This window comes from Balaenoptera ricei, chromosome 4 (assembly GCF_028023285.1).
Source record: "Balaenoptera ricei isolate mBalRic1 chromosome 4, mBalRic1.hap2, whole genome shotgun sequence".
NCBI classification, from domain to species: domain Eukaryota; kingdom Metazoa; phylum Chordata; class Mammalia; order Artiodactyla; family Balaenopteridae; genus Balaenoptera; species Balaenoptera ricei.
The window spans coordinates 131072520-131097241 of record NC_082642.1 but is presented as its reverse complement, the minus strand read 5'-3'; the positions used below and the strand labels follow the sequence as shown (position 1 = coordinate 131097241).

At 37.0% G+C, this 24722-nt stretch overlaps 1 protein-coding gene across 8 annotated transcripts in view; it reads left to right on the top strand.

Moving 5' to 3' along the window:
• The first annotated feature begins 13577 nt into the window (after nucleotides 1–13577).
• Nucleotides 13578–24722, top strand: part of ROBO2 (roundabout guidance receptor 2) — a 572703-nt gene continuing 561558 nt past the window's right edge. For all 8 annotated transcript variants that reach the window (XM_059921372.1, XM_059921368.1, XM_059921371.1 and 5 more), the window contains exon 1: nucleotides 13578–14283. In XM_059921372.1, coding sequence (XP_059777355.1) covers nucleotides 14223–14283 — 61 coding nt within the window. In that variant the 5' untranslated portion in view covers nucleotides 13578–14222. The remainder of the gene's footprint in view (nucleotides 14284–24722) is intronic.

Here is a 24722-nt window from a genome sequence, read left to right as displayed (position 1 = left end):
ATGCAAACAACCTCAAAAACCTTTACAGCTCTCCTTGGAAAAAATCTCCTGGGTGGTATCATTTGTGTTGAGGGGATCCTAGAATGGGCTGGTGGTGTGCTAATGGAAAGTACTACAGTCTTGGTGTTTGGAGATTAACATGTGGAAATCCCTGCAGCAGTTGCTGAAGGTGCCCACGTAAATCTCTGCCTTACTCCTTGAGAGGCATTTTCCTTGTTGCTGCTTGTAGCTTGATGTTTTACACAGTTTTATTGTTTAAGAGGTATCTGATAAAGAAAGAGCCTCGACACTATCTACTGGCAGACACAGTTCTACTATTAGCACCACAACGTTTCCATTTATTTATTTTAAAAATGCCTTCACCAGGATCGCTGCAACCACCATCAGATCAACAGTCAAAACTAAATGGTCATCATAAGATATCCAAGTGACTTTTAAAAAGTCTGTATGCTCACATGCTTGGTTTTAAATCTCTGGGGTTTTTTTTAGATTATTTTTTTATGTGGACCATTTTTAAGGTCTGCATTGAATTTGTTACAATATTGATACTCTTTTTTATGTTTTGGTTTTTTGTCCGCGAGGCGTGTGGGATCTTAGCTCCCTGACCAGGGATGGAACCCCCCTGGCATAGGAAGGCAAAGTCTTAACCACTGGACCACCAGGGAAGTCCCTGTCTTTTGTTTTAATGTTGAGAGCCTACTGTAGTTTCCTTCAGTCCTGTAGGTTTCTAATAATAAAACTTCATGGAATCCCTCCAGACCACTTAACATCCAGGGTTAAACTTTGACCTTTATGATATCCATATCTGTATCATTATAAGCTGTGCCATATCAGGGATGCTAGTATCCTTTTTTATTTTAATAGAGGGTTGTGATATTAGAATAAAGCAGGTACCTTATACATATGTAATGTAACAGAGATGAGGCAGCTACCAGGAATGGCCATAACTTTTCAGTCTACACTTGGCCCTGAAGAACAACTGCTAACATTATAACAGCTTCCCATAAATACAAGCATGATGGATTAGACCAGATGTGCCAATGGAAGACTATCAAAATAAACACCACTTCATATCATAGCTTTCAAAGTAACTTTGTGTCACAGAATCTGAAACTTGAGGCAGTGATTCTTTATCTTTTGCAAAGGGCTCAGGCCCTATTATTGCTACAAGAGCTGAAATCCATGCTTTTCTACATGAGCAAAATAAGTAATAGAATGTCTGCTCTTAAGGAGACTAGTCTTTAGAAGTCACTTGTCCAACTCTTTCATTTTACAGATGAAGGAACTAAAATCCAGAAAAGCAATGTGTGTTTATGAGACAGACATTTCTGTTATAGGATGGCATGTAACAGCACTCAATAAAAATTTGTTGAGTGAATTGAACAAATGAGTCCTTTTCCCCCCAATCTTTTTTATTTTAATTAGTGCACCTCATCATATCTAGGTGACCTATCCAGAAATATGTGTGGGCATTTTGACTAACATGATATATTTTGGGGTTTGTCTTTGATGTAAAAGCTAGTAGTATAAAGCAACAGCTTTTTAAGGGTGACGTTAATGGATTTGTAACTAGAAGAATAGAGTCATACTACTACTTATCAAACATTCAGGTAAAAAAGCAAATTACATCAGCCATAAAAAGTCATGTAGCTCAAACATCAATTCTAATTTATAAGCGTTTCTGGAGACAGGGCAAAATATAATTGTATTTCTCAGTTGAAGCAATACTATTTCAAGGAAAATTAATATAGAAGTCTGAAAAACAATAATGTTAACAAATCCCTTTATATGTCTTTCTGATGACAATAGTGATGACAACATCATATTACAAAAAAAAAAAAATCTCAGTCTGAGGGAAACAGGTAGAAGAATCCCCCTGAAGCCCCTAATGCAGTTAGGTCTCTTGTCAGGCTCATGGACCAAACACTCAGAAAGTGACATGTCCAGGAGACTGGCATTGTGTATGTTAGAGGGGCTGATACTAAATTGCTCAACCACTGCTTCCAAAGCTCATGCAAAGCATACACAGACATTTCTAGTTTGGACATCCCAGAGAGCCTATATAGCAGCAAAAGTCAATTGGACAATAAATGCAAAACCAAATTGTGAGTAGGAAATTGCTACATGCACTGGCTAAGTTGCTTTAACTCTTCCAAGGTCATATAAAAGGAACTGTTAAAAACCATCTTTGACAGCATGGTACTTTATGAAACTACAGCAGTTAGCAAAGTCCTCTAAGCACTGAGAGCTAGCTTAAGGGCCAAATAGGGTCAAACTCAGAACTCTAGTAAGGGTATTAGTCAAGCACTACTCTCTAACCCACTTTGCATATTTAATTAAGTGGAGGGGGAAACATGAGGGCTAAGCTGGCTCAAAAGTTCTGTGGTGGGAACAAATGAGGCTACATCTCAGTTTTCTTACAAGACAAAAGTCAAGTGGGTAGAAAGAAATCAGAAAGAATACTTAATAAGAGCTGCAAAGCAGAATTAGAAGCCCAAAGAATATCAAATCACATGGCTTTCTCTAGGTTTTTTTTTTTTTAGTGAAACCAAGTTTATCAAACACTCCTCTCTCCTTCCTTACCCTCCTGTTTTTCTGTCCTCTCACCTTTGTTTTCCTTTTCTTCTGTTTCATTTCCTTACTCCTTTTCACAACTGATTGAGGCAAACAAACAAGGAACTGCTCCTGAAACCCCCTAGTTCACTAATTGCCAATGCTTCTCTCAAGTTAAAAATGTTCAGCACACCCTCTCTATAGCCAGAAAGCAATGATTAACATTAAATTAGTTAACACGGTTTAGTGGAAATGAAATAGATTCTGATGTCAGTCAGGTCTCAGCGCTCATTTATTTTTGTACTCTTTTGTCAAAGTTACTTAATTTCTCAGAGCCTCAATTTTTTGTTGTTCATAATGAACAGTCTTTTCTTTGTCTCTCATCTAAGTCCTCCGAGAACTTTACAAGACCATCTGACATCTCTTGTCTGCTTTTATCTTGGTTCTATGCATCTGAGGCTTCTCACTTACCTCCACCTCTGGCTCCACGCTACCATGAATGGGATTCAATATATATGGAATATTTTCTTCCTTTTCAAAATCTTCTAACATCTAACTTCCCTGTTTCATTACTTTGGTGTCTATAAGACATTTGATCATTTCTCTCTCCTTTCTAGCACCTCCCTTTCACCCTGAGGTTTCGGTGCAACACATAGCACTGAGTGTAGTGCAAAGTTTCATTGATTAATAGCATGTCTATTTATGAATTTAGTTCAGAAGTTGGTCTTGATTTCATGTATGTTTCTCTGTATGAATATAGCTTGTGATATGTTTCAATCTTTGTTATGGATGTTGCTTTAGATTGAAAGTTAATAGACTGATGAGACTGTATTCCTTCAACTTGATGTAAGAGGCCCAGCATGTTAGTGTGTGTGTGTTACTGCTTGGTAGTGATTTTGGTGACTGGCAGGCTTCTGTTGGGGCTAATGTACATATGAAAAAGTTGCCAAAAATCATGTTTCATAATTTGGGGAGCTTCTAAGTTTAGAGAGTATTGTGTTTTTTGAATTAAAAAAAAATTGAATATAGAAGAAAACTGATGTAGGAAGTCGACTAGTGACATAGAAATTGAAATTTGGCTAATTCTTTTTTTTTTATTTTAAAACAGAAAAGCTGTAAAAAGATGAGAGTTAAGCCTTCCCTCTAAGACGATATTAAATAATCAACAGAGGAAATGACTTAAGTCTTCTATTTATTGCCATAGGCAGTTGTGTAAATCTGGTTCTGGGATAATCTTTACTACATTTTGCAAGAGGCATTCTGTAATAAACATCAATAAGACCAGGATCGAATATTTTTATTTAGTATTTTCGCATAGAGACTATAGTTATTTAGTATTTCTTCTAACATTTTTATGGTATAGAGTTATTTTTAAATTTTGATATATTTTAATTATACAAAGATTTTTAAATGGACTAATATGTATAAATTAAATTTTAATCAGAAATCACTGGCAGTTGTAATAACAATTAACAAAAGACAATATCTAAACTCAAAAATTCTAAGTTAAATTAATATAATTTTTTAAAAACTAATTTATGAATAAGATAAGGTATCTATTATTAATTTAAATTGGCCTCCTATCCTTGAGATAGATAATGAGATTATAATAGATGATCTTAAGGCTATCATTCAATTCTGAAATTCTAAAACGGATCATTTAAAGTAAACTTTTTAAATTTTAATTTTTCTCTCTCTTTAGTCTTCTTTGTGTTAGACATACATGTGTCTGTTTGACTATATATATGATAAACTTTTGATTTAGATAGGCTTAGAATGCATATTACCATTGTTTCCCAAGATTTCTACTAATCTATCATTCATCTACTTGGCTTTTAATAAACAAAAAGTTATTTTCCCATTTTGAATTTATTAAAACTTGTAATGGTTATATTAATTTCTTAGGGCTACCATAACAAGTACCACAGTCTTATTGGCTTAAACAACAGAAATTTATTCTCTCACAGTTCCAGAGGTTAGAAAATCAGGGCCATGTTCTTAAGGCTCTAGGGAAGAATCCCTTCTGACTTCTTTCAGAGTCTGGTGGCTCCAGGCATTCCTTGGTGTAGAGCAGCATAACTCCAATCTCTGCCATTGTCTTCACATAGCTATCTTCTCCCTTTGACTTCCGTGTCTGTGTCAAAATTTCCCTCTTCTCTTAAGGACCCTAGTCATTGGATTAGGGCCCATCCTAATCTAGCATAAATTCATTTTAACTTGATTAAATTTGCAAAGACCCTATTTCCAAACAAGGACACATTCTGAGGTTTTGGGCGGACACTACTCAACCCAGTACCAAAACATATAATAATAAATTAGAGTTTCTCTTTAGCCTGCAATAACCTATACTGCCATAATGAAGTTAAATAATTCCTTCCAAAAGCAAGGAAGTCTGCAGGGGGTGGATATGTGGGATGGTAAATAGAGCTGATCAACGAATATTTCCAGCTTCTTCGCATCCATGAAGGGGGAGTAGGGTGGATATTTTGTCTTGTTTTGGCAACGAAATATAAGAAATAGTGTAATTCATCCCCAGCCAAGGAATTTAACAGCCATATTCTGCTTTTCCATTTGTTCAGAAAGTGAGTGCTCCAGCAACCTAGATCCTGGAACGAGGATGATGTAGAACAGAGTCTCCAATAGACTCACAATATAGCAAGAAATAAACCTTATTGCTTAAGACTTTGGAATTGTTTGTATTTGTAGAATATGCATCCTCAATGGCAGTGATGTAAAATTGGTTTTGGGGGGCAAACAAAATCTTACTCTTTTTATGTATAAATTACATACATACATACAGTGCATAAACATAGGTACTGTATCTGTGGTATTAAATTCCATGGGGAGCTGATTAGGACAAAAATACCTAAAAATGCATCTTAGAGTAACAGTGAGAAAACGGTTGAGAAACTCCGCCATAGAAAAACCTAGTCTATCCTGCATGATACCATAGGTTTGTTGACACTGAATATGAGTTAGTTTCAAATTATGACACTTTCAAAGTTTTTTCAATTTTAGCTTTCATTAACTACTCTGAACTGTGGGGCTAAAAATAACATTACCCTCATATGCTGTGTGACACTAAATAAGACAATTAATATAAAAGACTTATTGAAGTGCTTGCCACATAGTTTTTAAAAGTTAGGTATTTTTCTAATATTAATCATGGTTCAATGTCCTGTGAAGAAATAAATACCACATTTCCATTTAAACTTTAGGCGATATTCAAAGTAGCTTATTATATTTGTCAGAATAGGCTAAGTGCTAAAACAAAGAATACAAAAACTTCAATAATTTATTAAGTATAATAATAATTATAAGTTATTTTTTTGTCCAACTCAATGAAAAACATTCAGGAGAGAGTGTGATCATTCGCTCTACATACTTATTCTGGGACTCATTTATTCCATCTGGTGGCTTGGTGTTTTCTACAGGGTTTGGCCATCCAATGAATGATAAAATAAAGTGTCTGGGGTGCTATGGGAGGTATCTTAGAGGCCAGTCCCAGAAGTGCCTGCAGTGGCCACATCTCAGTCACAGGATATCTACCTGCAAGGGAGCTGGGATATTTAACCAAGCTCTTAGTAGAAGAAGGAAAGAAAATAATTCGAGCTTGCCATACAGCATTGTCTCTGCCACCATGATGGAGATTCATTAATACACTCCAACAACCTAAGTGTTGGAAACCAGTTAAGATGTTCACTGTGCAAGTTCTTTAAAACCATCATTCATACACCCATCTGAGTAGGCACTATTTTAATCTTTATTTTACGGTTGAGACAGTTGTTAAGATCACACTGTAAGTGGTATAACCAAGGTTAGATCTGCTTGTTCCAGAGCTCCAGCTCTTAGCCAGCATGCTCTATAATTTCCCCAGTTAGTCATTCATTCATCATTCCGTCTCCTCCCAGGGATAATGAAGTAGAAATGCTACTTCACAGTTAGATTGGAGAAGAATAAAATTTTCCCAATGATGAGTGAATGGTTTACTTAAGAATATTGTAAAATCCCTGGAAGTCTTAAAATAAAATGTTTTCATCTCTTTTTTGATAATTTAAGCATGATTCAGAACAAAGGCTGGAAAATAGACTATCAATACACCTATAAATTGTTGCTCCACCTTTGTGACATAATGTCTTTTTAATGTGTGTGCTTGGTGGGAAGTAGAGAAGGGAGGAACAAAATAATAGGTAAGTAATAACCTGAACTTAAGCCAGATGTAGAGACAAGCTAAAAAAAAAAAAAAAAAAATCCCACAGTGCTCATCATGCTATATAATTTTCATTGACCCTGTCTATACCAATCAGTGCTTCAAACACTCATGTTTGCCAGATTGCCGAAGGAAAGGATCATAGATTAGTAGTCTTTGAAAAATGAAAAATTAAAGAATAGAAATTTGGTGAAACATTTCTCTCATTGCTAAAAATTATAAGTTAATTTTTAGATGCTCAATATATCTTACATTAGATACAATATAAACATACTTAAATTGTATATTCCTACTAAATATAAAGAGCTAGTCATTGAAAATAAAGTATATTAAAAATTAAAACAAACCAATTTGATAGGAGGACCATACCATTTGTATGAAATTGTCAAAAACTACTCTAGCATTTTTCAATTTTAATGATTTGATTTTTCGATCTTTTTACATTAGTATTAGTATATAATGGAAGAGCCAAAATTACTCAGAAAACAAAAGTCACTTATACTTATACTGCTTTTTAGTAAATGAGTAATCAGTAGAAACTGCTTAAGAGAGACTTTTTATCCAAATTGAAATATTTTGATCTGAAGTACTTTATATGTCATGTTATTCCTTCATTTGTAGTTTTGTTTCTAAACTTGGACCATGACAATTTTTCCAGATATTTCATTTTTTTAAAAAAGATTTGTTTTTGATGTGGATCATTTTAAGTCTTTATTGAGGTTGTTACAATATTGCTTCTCTTTTTTATGTTTTGGGTTTTTTGGCCACGAGGCATGTGGGATCTTAGCTGCCCCACCAGGGATCAAACCCATACCACCTGCAATGGAAGGTGAAGTCTTAACCATTGGACCACCTGGGAAGTCCCCAGATATTTCACTTTATCACCTTAGTAAGAGAATGTGTATTTACATCTCTCATTTTTTAAAGCAAAATTATATTACCTAGCCTCCCTGCTGGTATCTAACAACTAAAAACATAGTACTCGTTGTAGAAGGACTTCAAGAACTCTGCAGGCAGCCAGAAGTTATTTTATCAGGCAGAAATAAGATAATTTGGCTATTGGAAGAAAATCAGAATTTGCTCCCGAGCAGATTAGTTCTTCTCTATGACAGAACCATAGGCAGTCAATTGGATTACATGTGCCCTTGGATTAATTCCATGATATTATTGTTAAGAGAGAGTAAGCAACTTCTTTTGAATTTGAAGAACCCATTGTTAAATAGTCTAAAAGACAACTCAGTGAGCAGATAACTAAAAATTTTGGCCTATAGGTATGATGAATCTTTTCCTAAATCTTTGACAATTCCTTCTTCTTAAGAACAACAAAAATTCTGTTTTGGATTTTTAGAAAAACCTTCTTATTAGGATTACAGTTGCGTTGCTAAAATTCAATTATACAAAGCCCAGATTGGAGCAGATGGACTTGAAATAGTTTGGCCAAAAATCAAAGGGATTTTCTTGGGTTCATTATGTTGTGGTATAAAAATAGCAAAAAGTGTATTATTTAACATCATTGAAATTAGGCTGTGTACTAAAATTAGAACTCGAGAGCTGTAAATAGAGATGATAAAATAACCAGCAGAAAAAGACTATGCAGGGATAGGAAGCCTAGCCTGTTATGGTCAGAGGCCACACAGATGGAGGTGCACCTGTAAATAATTTCTATCTTTGCGAGACTGACAATTTTGCTTATTTCTAAAAACACTTTCCTAATCTAGATGAAAGGTTATCTTCCCCACCAAAGAGCTACTTTTTAATTTATGGCCGAGGTTGCGGTTTCATAGATCACTTAAACGGAGGGAGGGGGGTAACGGACAACCTCAGAATGAGGAGTACTGACATTAAGAAGATAAAATCTCATCGATGAACTCTGAAATAGCTTTATGTGTTTTTAAAAATTCTAAATTTTAAGGTATACACACTTAGAGAAATTATGCCTCAATATTATTTATTATTAATACTTAATGTAATATTTTATTTAATCAAAAGCTATGTTAAGTTTGGAAGTATCACTGAAGTTTTCAATCAAGATAGAAAATAATTTTCCAAATTGATTTTAATTCTAAAAAAAAGAAAAATTCTTCTTGACCACAAATGACGGTATTTGGTAGAAAATACTTTGTTTTTGTGATATATTGCTACATTTCAGTCAACTTAAATCTCAGATCTCTAAGAATGGAATATTATAATAACTCCATGTAATGTACCAAAAGTACTAATCATAGATAGATACATAGATAGGCAGACTAATTACATACAGAGTATTAGTGAATATTGAAAATGAATTGACTGAAATCAGATACTTAGAACATATTTCAGAAGAACAATATGCAATTTATCTTGGCTCCCTCAAATCGTTTTGCAACAAGTTGGAGTGTAATAAAAAGAAGAATAACCTAAGAGCACATGAGTCATTCTTCTCTGATCTGGATTCTTAATGCTTCGCTTATTTTAATTGTCCTGTGTTCTTTTGTAGATAGTAACCCATACGTTTCATGTAAATGTGTTGTTTCTGCATAGTATGATAAGACAATCTTATATAGAAAAATTCAAACTGAACTGATAACAAATGGTCTTCTGGCTGTAAAAAGGTTCTTCAATTTTGGAAACAAAAACTGATTATGTATTTCTATATGTTTTGGTGTACCAGATCTTAAATTAATCAATCAAAGCAATTTATTAAAGTGTTACAGTGTTTCTACAGTGTGGAAGATATTTTAAAACCCTTAGGAGCATAGATTTTGTAGAGAGATCTGGATTCAAAGGAAGATTGCACTTTTTATTAATTTGGGTTAGATATCTAAACTTCAGTTTTCTCATCTGTACAATGGGAATAATATCAACCACATAAGGCTCTCATAGGATTTAAATGATTTAATGAATTTTTAAAAACTAGAACAATTCCTGACATATAGCAAGTGCTCACCACTTCATAGTAGATATTAAAATTATTATCAGGGATCAGTTGATTTGCCTATGTATACCACCTTGCAGCTATAATGAGGGCATGTTGGAAAGAGTAAAAAAAAAAAATAGATTGGGATTTTTCAAATTATACCACATCCTTTGGGAATTTGGTATGGAAAAGAAATATTTAATATTTTATATCTTATATTGTGCAGATTGGCTTCAGATGAGTATTTTATGTTTCTCCAAGAATGCCAACTCAGAAGTGCAATCACAAAGAAGATCATTTGATCACCTTACCCCAATTAGGGTTAATTATAGTCTCCTACACATAGATGTCTTTAGATCTATTAAAATATATATTTATCTGGTAGGCACATTTTGAGCACATAATAATACCATTCCAGGTTTTACATAAAAGGAGCCTAGATTGCCATGTACATTTTCTATTTAGCAGCTTGTTTAGAGAAGAAAAAAAAAAAACCACTTGATATTTGGGAAGATATTATAGCCAAGTGCCCATTTAATTTTATGTATCTTAAACATTCTAATTTGGCTGTGAGGGTGCTTCATTGTTCTAAGCTATTTCTGGCTTTGTCTTAATGAAAACCTAAAAAAAAATTTTTTAGCTAAAGCTCTACTAAAATTGAATTTCCAACTTCTACTAGAATGTTCAGGTTTTAAAGATTTTCCTTTTAGAAAAACCAAGTGAGGAATCCATTTCTTCTATAGACACTGCTCACTAAAAGTGTGTTAAATTTAATAGAAATGTAAACTTTTCTCTAATACAGATCTTATTGAACCTCCCAGAAGGTAGTGTCTTTGTTCCCCTTGGACTTATTGTTGTCCATATTACATTTCTGTCTGTAGACTCTTACAGTAACTGTTAGTGTTGAGATCTTGAACGATCACTTGGTATGAGAGTCTTATATGTAAAGTTATCAGTTTCCCTTGGTCACATTTTATGTCAAATGAGAGACCGACAGAGTATTCTTTTTAAACATCATTTATGAACTTACCTTCAAGAAAAATCACAAAACATAGACCCCTAAATTCCTTTGTTACAGACATTATTAAATAATGTAGGTAATGTATTGCAAAAAGATGGCACGAGACTGAAATCAATGGTGTGTTTTGTCACTTTTAGTAAGTAAAGTATGAATGCAAAATGATGATGCTTGGTCCAAAATGCCAAATAAATGTAACCAAAGGAATGTCTCTTAAATAAATCTTTTCTCTGTGTGAGGTCATTTGTCATACTCTATACAACTTTCTGTGAAATGTGAGGTAACATTTTTCTGCCCTAGGGAACAACAGCAATTGCTAGGTCATTCTCCTTCAAACTACCCTCCTCCAACTTCCCACGCACACCCTTTCTGCTGCCTTCGAGTGATTTTATAGATCACCTAAGGAAAGGCATTTGTAGATGGTTGACTGTAACATATATGAAGTCAAATCTACCTTTTTCCCTCCAGATGAATATCCATGACAAAACTTTTCAAGATGAAATGTCCCAATATCTTCCTTTCTGAGATCTATCTTAAAATTAAAGAGCTTTAAGTCTATATGATTTGTTAATTTCTGCATTATTATTAGGGAGACTTTACTTTCAGAATATTTTCTGTTGTACCCATGTAGGGAAATTTGAAATAGAGATTGGGGGGTGGTGGTGGTGGTACATTAGAGGAATAAAGTAGACTTTGTAATCCCTGATTTTAAATCTAGTCAGAATGTTTAAAATGAAAAATTTAAAGAATTATAAATTATTTGGCAACATTAAAGATAGATAAGAGAGATATTAATCCAATGAATTTTGTCATTTTCCATGACCACCATATCATCTAAGTTAGACTTGGCCCTTTGGGTAAAAAAAAAAAAAAAAAAAAAGCATGTGAACTTGTCTCGCCCTCCCCTCCCCCCTTCTTTTCTTAGAGTGGTAAAAGAATAATACATTTAGAATCATTACTGTGAGAATTCAAGTGATTTAACTTCAGCACACTAATGCACTTTTTTAAAACAACTAAATAATGTATATGAAAAGTGTGCTGAAATTACTCTTAATGCTTCACAAGAAGAGTGGCTTGTTTTATTCTTCTGCAAGACTATTTCATTACCATAATTTTCAAGCAGGCAGAGGTGCCATAAAAACTCTCCTAATTACTTGAGTGTCACTGACCATTTTTTTTTGAAACACACAATATCACATCCATAATAGGCAAGGGAGAGCTAAATTGAGTGGCAACACCAAAATGTACCACCAGACAAAGGCTCTTCTTCAAACTGCTTCACAAGGCCACGAACAGAAAGAATCTTTTCTAATATTTTCCAGTAGGGGGAACTAAAGACTCACCATCCAGCTTTTAGCTCGGCTCGGGAACCTGCGTGAGTTCTTATAACCCGCCTTGTAATCATCCGAACTAGCATCAAACAACTACCAGCGAGCCTGTGATCACACGTGGGGCGGGCTCCACCGGCCACACCGGTGGCACCCCAGACACTAGCATCTCTTTGATCTAATGTGGCCTGCCTTAATCTTCCCGGTCCTGAATGGCATTCACTTGGTGGGTTCTGCCTTAATTTTCAGGATTTTTTCGTCTTTGGGCTGCAATTCAGCTGTTTTTGAGTTTCGTTAGCTCAGTTGGGTTTTCAGGTTTTCCGAATTTCCTTTCAGAGGTGCTAGTCTCTGGAGGGTAATAACTTCGGGTACCGGCCCCCCGCATCCAAGCTCCCTGATCGCCTTTCTCCATCCTAAGCGTTTCCTCAACTCCCTGGCATCCCTCAGCCCCGCGTCAAATTCATCTTTGAGGGGGTCATAAGGCAACTGAGCAACAGAAGAGGGGATGCCACCCCTTCCCTTCCCCCCCCACCCGGGATTCCTCAGGGGGCCATAGATCTTGGCTAAAACAAGCCAGTGGAGACTACAGATTTCTGTACATCTCCCTCCCCCCTTTTTTGTGCCTTTTTAACGACGGAGAAAGCACCCCGACACAACCTTTCCGCTCCAAGAGGTGGTTATATTGTTTCCTTTCCTTTTCTCCCTCCCGCTCAGCTTCTCATTTTGCTAAAAGGTGAAGAGTGAATGTTTGTGTGATTTTAACGGGTAATGAGGCTGCACCCGGGGTCCTGGACGGATGATCTTTTTCCAGAAAGCGTGTGCATCTCCGGCAGACGGAGAGATGAATAATTAGGAAGGGCTTCCATGAAATCGCTCACCGAGAAAATTACCTGCCCATTAAACGGGACGCGGCGAAGGGCAGGAGGCTAGAGCCCACCTATCCCCTCCGGAGGCGGGAAGGAGCGGGGGACGAGGAGGCGCAGAGAAGGGGAAGGAGCTGACCGGTAGCCTCGGCTCCGAATTTGTTAATTTCTGTCCCACGAGGACTCTAGGCTTTCCAGCTCCCCCTCCTCCCACTGCCCAGCGGGCTGGCGCCCCCTGCGCGGGCGGGTGGCGGAGAGTGGAGGTGGAGGCTCCGTGCACCCCCTCATCACCCCCCGCCCCCCCCTCCCCGGGGCAGACTCCAAGCAGCTTTCATTCCTCCCCTCCCCTCCCGCCTCCTCGCCTTCCCTCCTCTAAGTCCTTCCACCCGCGGCAGCTGCAGGAGGAGGCGGACGCTCTGCTGCGGGGCCGCGGGAGCAGCGGCGGCGGCGGCCGTACCAGGTGGACTGGCGGCTAGACCCGGGCGGGCGGCTGGACCGCGCGCTCCCCTGCTCTCCCGCTGCTGGGCCCCCGGGCTCACCCGCCCCGCTCCGCACCCGCCCGCCGCCTGCCGCCGCCCGTGTTCACAGCCGCTCGGAGGCGGCACCGCGGGGGGGGTGGCAGCAGCCTCAGCCCTGCCCCTCTATCCCTCCCGCCTTCCCTCCCTCCCTCCCTGCAGCCCCACCACGTAGGAGTTCGGATTCTCCACCCGCCTCGTCCCGATTTCCCTTTGCCTCTCTTTCGGGAACGAGAGAGGTGGAGGGAGGCAACGAGGTTGCAAAGGAGAGGCCCGCCAAATCGGCCCGCCTGCAAAGTGTTGCTTTGACACATCCTTATTATGGAACTTTAGTGAAAAAACTCTGGACGTGGAGCTGCTACCCAGACGGAGACCGGGGGAAAGGAAACCAGTGGGCAGGCCAATGTTTTTTTTCGGCAGCGCGCTGGCAAGTTTGTGGAACACTTTCTAGGAATTAGGTCTTTTTCCTCTCCCGTCATCTTCTTGACTTCTGAAGAACGAACTTGGCTTTGGATTGCCATGGAGCCTGAGGAGAGGGGGTTAGACACACTTGAATAATCCCTCCGGCTGGGCTGAATTCGTGGGAATTTAGGAAGCCACAGTGAGGAAATACAGCAGCCTTGGGAGTGCTCTCTGTTAATTTGGATGGATCTAAATGTGCCCCATTCAAGACCTCTCCACTAACCCATTCTGATCTTGCCATTTGCTCTTCTTGACTTTAATTAGCAGCTAGAAAAGTCTAAACTTTGGACCTACCTCTTTTTTTGATACTTATTTTTGTACTTTTGCTCTCTGGGATTGGTTTCTTAAACAATCTGGATCCTTTTTAATATGTCAAAATGAGTCGGCTGATGTTTACACAACTACTGCTCTGTGGATTTTTATATGTTCGGGTTGATGGTAAGTTAAAATGTTTCTATCCTATCCCTCCCCCCCCCCCAAAAAAAACATTTCTTTCTGAGTCGGATGTGGGCTATAAATAAAATGACATTATATCTTTTGGTCCCTTTTGGCCAGGCATGGGGGCTTTGGGGGAAGCAGAGGTTTTAAGTCTTTTGTTTCTAAACTGCTGCAAATGGAACGTGTTAGGAGTCACCTATTGTTGTAATTTACTTAATTAATTGAGGAGTTGGGTAATAAATGATGTGCTCTCAGTTTTGTTAGAAAAAGAAATATGAAAGTAAATCTCTTGAACGACTCTAATACTCCTGTGCTTGTTCTCCATTTGGGGTTTGTTCTTGTATCTGAACTTTGGCTTAGAAATTCAAGTGAAATAAGTAATAGACACCCCAGTGAAAGTGCAGTAGGTTAGGAATTTGAGACAGGGATCAATGTGTATCACCTGTGTGCTGGTTAAGTGCTCTCCTAGCGTGATATCAAGAATGAAGATTTAGATCATAGGGAGAAAACTGTCAAAAGTAAGACAGGGCGAGGCTCCAGGAAGGGGGAAGCAGAAGCTGTGGGCTGGCTGTGGGCACGGAACACTCCGCTTAGTCCCTAGTGGCAAACACAATGGGGATCTGAAACAGGTGCTGTAGGTGTCTCGCTCTAGGTTGAGTCAGTCTGTCAAGCAGACAGCATTCTGCCTCTGATTCTCCTGTCTTTTGTTCAGGTTTGGCTTCCTGGGATATTTTCATAGGATGTCAGTTTCCTGTGGGAGGATTGCAAAATCCTTTTTTGTAGCTCTTTTGAATGATGAGTGGAAGTAATCTTTAACATGCTTTTTTGTTTGTTTGTTCCAAAGAAGAAAGTCAAAAGAACATTTGGTATTAACCTTCTAGCGACTTTAATTTTCACATCAATGGAAATAATTGGTCTAAAGAGAAGATTAGAGCATGATATTTTTGCCTGCATGTGTGGATTGTAGTACTTTAGATTTTTAATTACTGTACTTATTAATAATCTGAGGTGTATTGGTCCAGATACTTGAGCCATTATAGTAGCTTGTTGCTACATAAACTTTCCTCCAGTATTTGCATTGTGGACGAAGTCATTATTTGGGACACTGCCTATTTTTGCCCGCCTGTAGGAGCTAACTTTGTTCCTGGCAGCTGCTGTTGCACAGAGCCCCATGTATCAGACTCAAAAAGGAAGCCCTTCTATAAACATGAGGCAATACGGATGAGTTTACCTTCAGTCAAGTGGCTGTTTTCAATCCTGGACTACATAAGTACCCATGTCCCCCAGTGATAGTAGGCACGAGGCGTTCATGTGGGCACACTGCTTTTTTCTTTTTTCCTTTCTAAGTAGTAGATGTATAGGAGTAAATCACTGTGAATTCTACTGTGGCAATATCTCTAATCATATCTAATCATTCACCAGACATTTTCTTCTTCAATACATTTACCTTTGTAATACATTTAGATTACCATCACAAAAAGGTTTTGTCCCAAGTGTTTTGATTATCACAATAAGACTTTGATATAACTTTTTGGATATGTCCTCACAAGCCATGCATTTATATACTGCAATGCCAGAAATGCATTATAAACTATATATTAGATTACAGAACTATCACCAAGTTTTGTTTTGTTTTTTTTTTTTTTTGAGTCGTTGTGTAGCTAGCTAGCTGGAATACAATTAAATTGCTCAGTGGAAGTGACAGAGGGAATCAGAAGAGCTTGGTGTTACAGAATGTAATTAATGTACCAGGGTGTTTGGAGATATATGAAACAAATGCAATTAACCACCTTGCTGGAACAGCAGTAGCAAGACATCATTTCTCCCCTTCCCTCCCTCCTTCGTGTCCTAGCTCCCTCCCTTCTTTCCCGCTCTCCCCTCACCTTGCCCTTCCTGTCCCACAGATACACCTAGGACCTTTGTTCTGTTTTAACATTATAGGATAAGGGGGTAGTTTGTGTCTGGGCCATAACTGTGCAGCAACATTCATAGTAATGTAGTGAAAAATGCCCAAGATTGAGGAGTTGAAAAGGTAGTATTAAATTCTTGTGTGTGTGAAACTAGTTTTTGGATTTAGCATCTACTATGTCCAAAGCAATGGAAACTGTGGACACTTACTGAATTAGTATGTAAGTCATACGTTTGACATTGGATTGCCTTTGGTTTACCCCCCAATGATGACAGCCCCTCCATGGGGATTGTTAAAAATTTGGGATGTAGACAACACTGCCCTCTAGGCTATTTCAACACATTGGGATTGTGTGTTTACATATATAATGAGGGGGTTGTTTGTAGGATCTCTAAGCTTTCTTACTTTTCCAGGGTTCTATGATTTCTATTTACTTATTATCCTTCTTAGAGGTGTGTGCTTATTCTCCCCATGAATTTCAAATTTAGAGAAGCTTATACCATTTCAAAGATATACTGACTCTCCTTGTGCTAGACACAGAAATTAATTTTATTCAGTGACAAATGATGCATCGATTTGCATTGAAATTTGCTTGGTGGGTTATTTATATGTGCATTTTTATAGTATATGAAAAATGTTAAGAGTTTTGCATCCTCATGGAAGTTACGTGCCACTATATTTATGATTTTTCTGTATCTTGTGCCTGTAGGAATCTGTAGAGAATAAATATTAAGTTAGTTGAGAACTACAGGCAAACTTTTCTATTTGGGATATAAATAAAGATTATCTCATTCGATACAGATTAATTAACCAAATGCAGATTTTTCTTTACTATTATGTATGAGAATATGTATTGAATTTAGCCTTTGTTCTCCAGATTTTCTTTATTTTTAAATAAGAATATGGTTTTGTAATCATTTACAGGGAACTAATATAAACTGTCACAAGACTGTTGGATTACATCTATATTTCATACATTGTGTCAGTTCAATAATTTTACAATACTGGTGAAAAGATGTTTTTAAGATGAAAATATTTCTTGTCTTTAATCCTTAACTGTTCTAAAATGAAAATGGCACTTGTGATATTTGGAGAGATAAAGATGATACGTGTGCATGGTGCAGATATATAATCTCATATAGGTTTATACGTTTTGCTAAAGTGCTTCTTTCAGTAATGGACTCATTATTGTAGCCATATGTAGTCCATTTCAGAACTTAAATTGCATATAAGTAACCTGAAATTTCTTCTTGCAACTATGCACTAATATCACGTTTGAATTGGCTTTGTTTGAATAACATTTGATTCTAGGCAACATGTGGACCATAAACCAAAAGGATTTCTTAATACATAGAGAAAAGAGTATCTTAAAGAAAAAAAGGTCATGATTATACCAAAAAAAAAAAAAAATTCTAGTCTTTGCATCCTTGAGCAACCTGTATAAAATAGCATCTTTGCTAATAGAAAATATGGATATGTAAGCACATTGCCTACATTTGGATATACATATATAGTAATGAAGGGAGCTTATGTATGTAGGATGTGTGTGTCCAGTAATATCTGCTTCAGTAGTTCCTGCAGTCCATAGGAGTTATTTATTTATTTACTTCCTATGTGCAATTTGGTTTTTGAAGAGTTAGAAAAAACAGATTTTCCTTTTACTTATTTCTACTCCTAGTTCTCTTCTTCTCCTTCTCCTACTCCTCCTGTACCCCCTCTTCCTCTTCCTCCTTCATTTCTTCCTTCCCCTCCTTCTTCTCCTTCTTTTTTGGACCCAGTGAAAGGAATTAAAGAAATATTTGAAGAATGAAGAAAATAGGTGAGAGGTTTCTTGGATAACAATTTAGAAAATCTGCGTTTAAAGGAGATATGTTAATAATATTTTAACTTTGGATATACCCAGTTGGGGTCTTGACTCATCATTTTTCTTTTACAATCCTGTATAGCTTGATGCAAACTTATATAGTTCTTTTTCCAGTTTAGGCAGACAGAAGTCTACAGATCTGAGTTCTAGCAGAAAGTTATAGAGTGCTATATTGGAGATTTATTTTCAAAGAGAAGTATTGTTATGTTTCTGATAGTGTTTCCAGGTATAGACCTGTCAACCTAAATCAATACATTGATGTTGTTAATGATTTTCTTCTTTTTTAAATTATTGAATAAAGCATGAATGAATGATGACATAAAATCTTTTAAGGGGAAATTTCCATAAACTCTGGCAGTGTTTCAGCATCGCAGAAATCTAATATAGCATCTAAAGTGTAGCATATTCACCCAAAAAACCTGTCTCTAACAAAACAACATTGGAGTAATCTAGGCCTCAATCCTTAGTGCTTTTTCCTCCATTTGCACCTAATCCTTAATATCTTTCATCTGGTCGCATGGGTTTTAAATACTTCTTTATGCTGATACTTCTCAAATTGCCCTAATCACTTGTGGAAGAATGTAAATTGCATGAGATTACAACTTGGCTCTTCTATATACCATTGTATCTCCAGTGCCGGTACATTACTTGACACATCCAGCTGACTACATGACATCTTTGCTCGATATCTAATAAGAATATATCAAACTTGAATAGTAACTAGATTTGTTGTGGTGATCATGTCCCAATGTATACAAATAGCGAATCATTGTGTTGTACACCTGAAACTAATATAATGTTGTATGTCAATTATACCTCAATAAAATAATTTAAAAAATGAATACATCAAACTCAAGCCAGGGATAGAATTTGCTTCTCTTTCCAGTCATCTCCAGCTCAGTAAATGGCATCACTATTCACAGTTTTTCATGACCCCAGACTAGAAATCATTTTTGACTTGTTCTCACAGCCCATATCTGACTTGTTAGTAAATCCTTTGAAGTATACCCTGATACCTACAATTTTATGCCTGTGTTTGTGATTTTTTCCCCAACATTTTAATATAAGCATTTACAAACATGCAACATAGCTGAATTTTACAGTGAACACTCATATTCCCACGTAGATCCTACCATTATTTTACTATACTTGATTACCACATATCTATCCGTTTACCCATTCCTCTAAGCATCCATTAAGTCATCTTATTGTTTTGATGCATTTTCAAATAGATTCCAAATGTTTCTTACTAATTCAACCACTACCATCCTGGTCAACACCTGGGCTATTGGAATAATGTGATAAATGATCAACCAGCTTCCATTCCTGTTCTTCCTATACCCACACCTTACCTCCAACCAGTTAGTTCTCCACCCAGTAGCCACAGGGACCTTTCAAAAGCATGTAAATAAGATAACGGCAGCTCCTTGCTCAGAAGCTTCTAATGGCTTCCGCTGATAACTCTTCGCAATAGTTTACAGGACTCTTCAAATTCAGGTCCCTCACTGCCTCTCTGACCTCATCTGTTCACACTCCCTACTGGAGCCTAAGTTTAGATCTTTCTTTTTGATGTTTTGTTCTTGACTCAGGGCTTTTGCATTCGTTCTTTCTTTCATCTGAAATGTGCTTCCCCTGATCATTGCATGGGTGAGTTTTCTCAATTGATTTAATGAGTCCCTATCCAATATCATCTCTTCAGATATATGGACCACCTAATGTAAAAATGCTTCCCTTAAAACACTATTGGACTACCCCCCTTACCTATCTTAATTTTTTTATGAGCTCTTATCACCTTCTTAAAGTTTGTGTGGGTGTGTGTGCACGTGTCCACACGCACATGCACGTGTTTGTATAAACAACCATGAAGGGACCTACATTGTACCCTACTTGCGAGCTAAGAAGTTAGACTGCTACGACTTCATGAGTGCTGGCAAAGGACGTGAAACTCCTGGGTCACAGATGGTAGATCTCATTAGTCATGTCACAGCAAGCAGCATGACTTCATGTTTGTATAGATTTACCTTTCCCCTGAAGACCCTTAGGGGCAATGCAGTGGGGCCCAGGTAGATGATGCACACATAATGGGTTAGCCTCACAGCTGAGGAGCCCTGAGCTTGGGAACCAGGATATTTTATAGTGGACGATAAGGAAATCTGCCTAACCTTTGGCCTGGAGGGAAACATTGTCTTGACTATATAAGACAGTAAGCAAATCTGCCTTCTGTTCTGAAGGAAGACCATCTAGAGTTTAGAAGACTGTTTGCTGTATGCGTATGTTAGTATGATTATTGTCTGCCTCTTCCACCGAGCTCCTAGGGCATGGACTTTATTTGTCTATTTTGTTTACCTGTGTTCCTCTAGTGCCTAGAGCACAGGATGACGCATAGTAGAATCAAGTATTTGTTGAATAAATGAAAATGTGCTTATGGAGTGCTTTTGAGATGTTTATTTTCATGCCCTAGCCCAACATGTGAAACATTTACCATTTGAACTAGGTTTATTTGTTTATTTGGGGGTGTGTATTTGTGTGTGTCTCTCATTCTTTCTCTCTCCCTTTAGAGAGAGAGAGTTATCAAACATGCATATTTTGACATAAATGACATCATGATTTCTGATGATTTAGTATTCCACCTTTCACCTGGCAGGAGATATAGAATTGACTATTTGCTTTGATATGTCTCTTTTCTAACCAAGAGTATTTTCTACAATGGTGTGATTTACATGGTCACTCCCAATCCCCATACTAACACTGTTGGATATTTTAGCACACTGTTGAGTGGTGTATATATTTTGACAAGGCACTCCTTCAAATGATTCTAATGTGCCTTAATAGGACCACATACACTCTTACCTGACTAAGGAATGTTGACTTATACAATGATATCTAGTCCAAAAAGTGAGACTTTTCTTCACCTTTAGGGCAACTTTTCATTTAAGCATTAGCAACAGATAAAAATGATTACTTTAGTTCAGGCATAGAATTAAAAAGTGTACTTCTAAAATTGGTCTCCAATTATATAGCTCACTAATAATTGAAAAAGAAGAGGAAGATTAAAATGCTTGCAGCAACTGGAATTACCCTACCCTGTCTACTGTTGTAATCATCATGTCTAGGACCCTGTTTACCATCATTGATACTAAACTGAGATATACCCAGGAATTTGGCAGGTAGGACCCTCTTTATAGACCTACTTTTGATTTTAAGAAAATTACTCAAAGGAGTCTTACTGGAAAATTTATTTTTTAAAGCTGAGATAAAGCAAACATAGACATTCTCTAAATTTTGCTACTTAAATATTTTCCCCCAACAACTTCACTGAAATGATTGAAATATAATTCACATTATATTTCACAAACAAGTTACTCATGTAAAGTGTACAATTCAGTGGTTTTTAGTGTATTCAGAGAATTGTGCAACCATAACTACAATCCAATTTTAGAACTTTTTTGTCATCCAAAAAAAGAAGCCAAGTATCCTGCTCCTTACCTGCCATCCCTTCCCCAGCCCTAGGAAGCCACTAGTCAACTTTCTGTCTCTGTAGATTTGTCTATTTTGGACATTTCATGTAAATAGAATCTTACAATATATGGTCTTTTGTGACTGGCTTCTTTCCCTTCATCTAATGTTTTCAAGGGTCATCCACGTTGTAGTGTATATCAGTACTTCATTCTTTTTTATTGCTGAATAGTATTCCATATCATTTATTCTTTGAATTATCAGTTCATGGACATTTAGGTTGTCTCCACTTTGGGGCTATTATAAAGATCGTTGCTATGAACATTTGTGTATTAATCTTTGTGTACACATATGTTTTCATTTCTCTTGGGTGTATAACTGGAGTGGACTTGCTGGGTCATATGGTAATTCTGTGTTTAACCTTTTGAGGAACTGCAAGACTGTTTTCCAAAGCAACTATACCATTTTACATTCCCACTGGCAATGTATGAGGTAAATATATTCTTTTAATTCACCATGGAAAGAAAATGTTGAATGGTCTTTACAAGTTGGATATATGTTTGTAGTGAGACAATTTTATATGATAATAATATGCTTTAAGTTTCCAGTAGTCCTAATTTCTAATCCCTTCAGTGATTGTCTTCTAAGTCTTCTTCAGTTGCCCTGTAAAGTTTTACAAATGAAATTAACCCAAATTGAAATTGTCACTTTCAGCAGAGACTTCAACAACACTAAATGTAAATCACAGAATGATAACATCTCAGAGCTGGAGGAAGTTTTTGCAGTTTTGTGGTACAATTCTCTCGTTGGCTGGACAGATGGAGAATGAAGCTCAGAGTTTTTATTTTTTAATTAATTTTTATTGGAATATAGTTGCTTTACAATGTTGTGTTAGTTTCTACTGTACAACAAAGTGAATCAGGTATATGTATACATATATCCCCTCTTTTTTGGATTTCCTTCCCATTTAGGTCACCACAAAGCATTAGTAGAGCTCCCTGAACTATACAGTATGTTCTCATTAGTTATCTATTTTATACATAGTATCAATAGTGTATATATGTCAATCCCAATCCCCCAATTAATCCCACCCTCCCCTGCCCCCCTTGGTGACCATACGTTTGTTCTCTACGTCTGTGTCTCTATTTCTGCTTTGCAAATAAGATCATCTATACCATTTTTCTAGATTCCACGTATATGCATTAACATACGATATTTGTTTTTCTCTTTCTGACTTACTTCACCCTGTATGACAGTCTCTAGGTCCATCCACATCTCTAAAAATGATCCAATTTCATTCCTTTTTATGGCTGAGTAATATTCCATTGTATATATGTACCACATCTTCTTTATCCATTCCTCTGTTGATGGACATTTAGGTTGCTTCCATGTCCTGGTTATTGTAAATAGTGCTGCAGTGAACATTGGGGTGCATGTGTGAAGCTCAGAGTTTTTATGTGCCTTGTCACATAGCCTATTGCTGCTTAGTAGTAGAGCTGAAACTAGAGTCCAGGGATGTTTTTTATCTCTATACCACGCTTCTCTCAAAAGACTATTTCCAGCTTCTCAACCCTGGAACTCCTTAACAAGAGTTCCAGGCTCTTGTAACTAACTGAAAATGGCCGGCTGTTTTCCAAATATGTCAACAAGGGAATTAGCTTGAGATGCCATGGCCAGCTGTTTTCCTAACATGTCAACAAGGGAATTAGCTTGAGATACCTTGAGGTTATTCATTTGATTCAGCACATGCTTATTGAGCACCTATTTATAAACAAAGCACCTTGCTGAGGGCTCTGTGAGGGACATAATGAAGTTAAATAGTTCCCACCTTCAAGGAGATGATTCTTTAGTAGAGAAGATAACAAATATTCAAGTCACTAAAATAAAAGTAGTATCTGGTAAATGCGGGTGGGGGGGTGGGGGGGTTGAAGGAACACAACATAGTCTGGGAACTCAGAGAAAGAATAGATTTCCAACTAGTGCAATATGGGAAGGGTCAACACCACATGGGTCACTTAATGTGGGCCTTAGAGGAAGAGTGAACTTTTAATAGACAGAAAGATTGGAAATTGCATTCCAGCAAAAGGAATAACAGGAGGAATGGCATGGAGATGACAAACGTGTGCTAGGGGAAAGGCAAGCAGTCTAGTTTAATTGTAACATAGTTGTACGGAGGGGCAGTGTGAGATGATTACTGAAAGGCAGTCAACAAACACTAATGAGTGAGTAAGAGCAAATAATTTAACCATTCTGAGTATCCTTATCTTTAAAATTGGCATGGTAATAGTGTCTCTTCAAATAGCTGATATGAGGAATAGATGAATATATATTCATCACACACACACACACATATATATATACCCATGTATGTATATATGTGTATATGGAACATATGTGTGCATATATATTCATATGTTATATATGGAATTAGATGTGTGTATATGTAATATATACCTGTATGTTACATATATATGTTACATATGTAGAAATTATATTAAAATGCTTTGAACAGTGCCTGGTACTTAATAAACCCCAATTAAGTATTATTTATTATTATTATTTTTTATTAGTAGTAGTATTTTTATTCTATTGTTATTCCTTTCCTAGTATGGAGTAGAAGTAAATTTAAGAGGACCTTTTCTATCAGGCTAATCATGAACTACATTTGAGATGCGTTTCACGAGGATTTTCATATAACCTTTCAAGCATGAGTCTTCAGGTGACTAAATAAGAACTTTTGTTGCCTCTTAAGGGGACTCATCTGTGGCCACACCTATGCAACTGTGACAAACGTGCTGTGACATGTATGTTTCCATTGCATCATGTGCTGATTACAGAGCAAATGGGATTCCCAAGTGAGTGGTATTATGAATGAAAGGAATAAACAAGAGAGGCATACTACAAATAGAAATCTGTTAACAAACAGAACATGCTAGTAAAACCCTGCGTTTTGGTTCACATTGACTGATTTACATTTTTTACTTGGTGCTTTTGATATAAAGTATCATGAAGATAAATCTTGTAACAGACAAAGCTTACTGAATTCCAAGTAAACACTTCTAGTACAGAAAATTTTAAAAAAATTAACATTGTCTCCACTCAACATTTTTTCCTGAATAGCCCACTTATCTTTCTTACATCTAGTATAGACATCATTGATTCTAATACTTTTTACAATTATCCATTAACCAGATTTGCAAATTGAGTGGT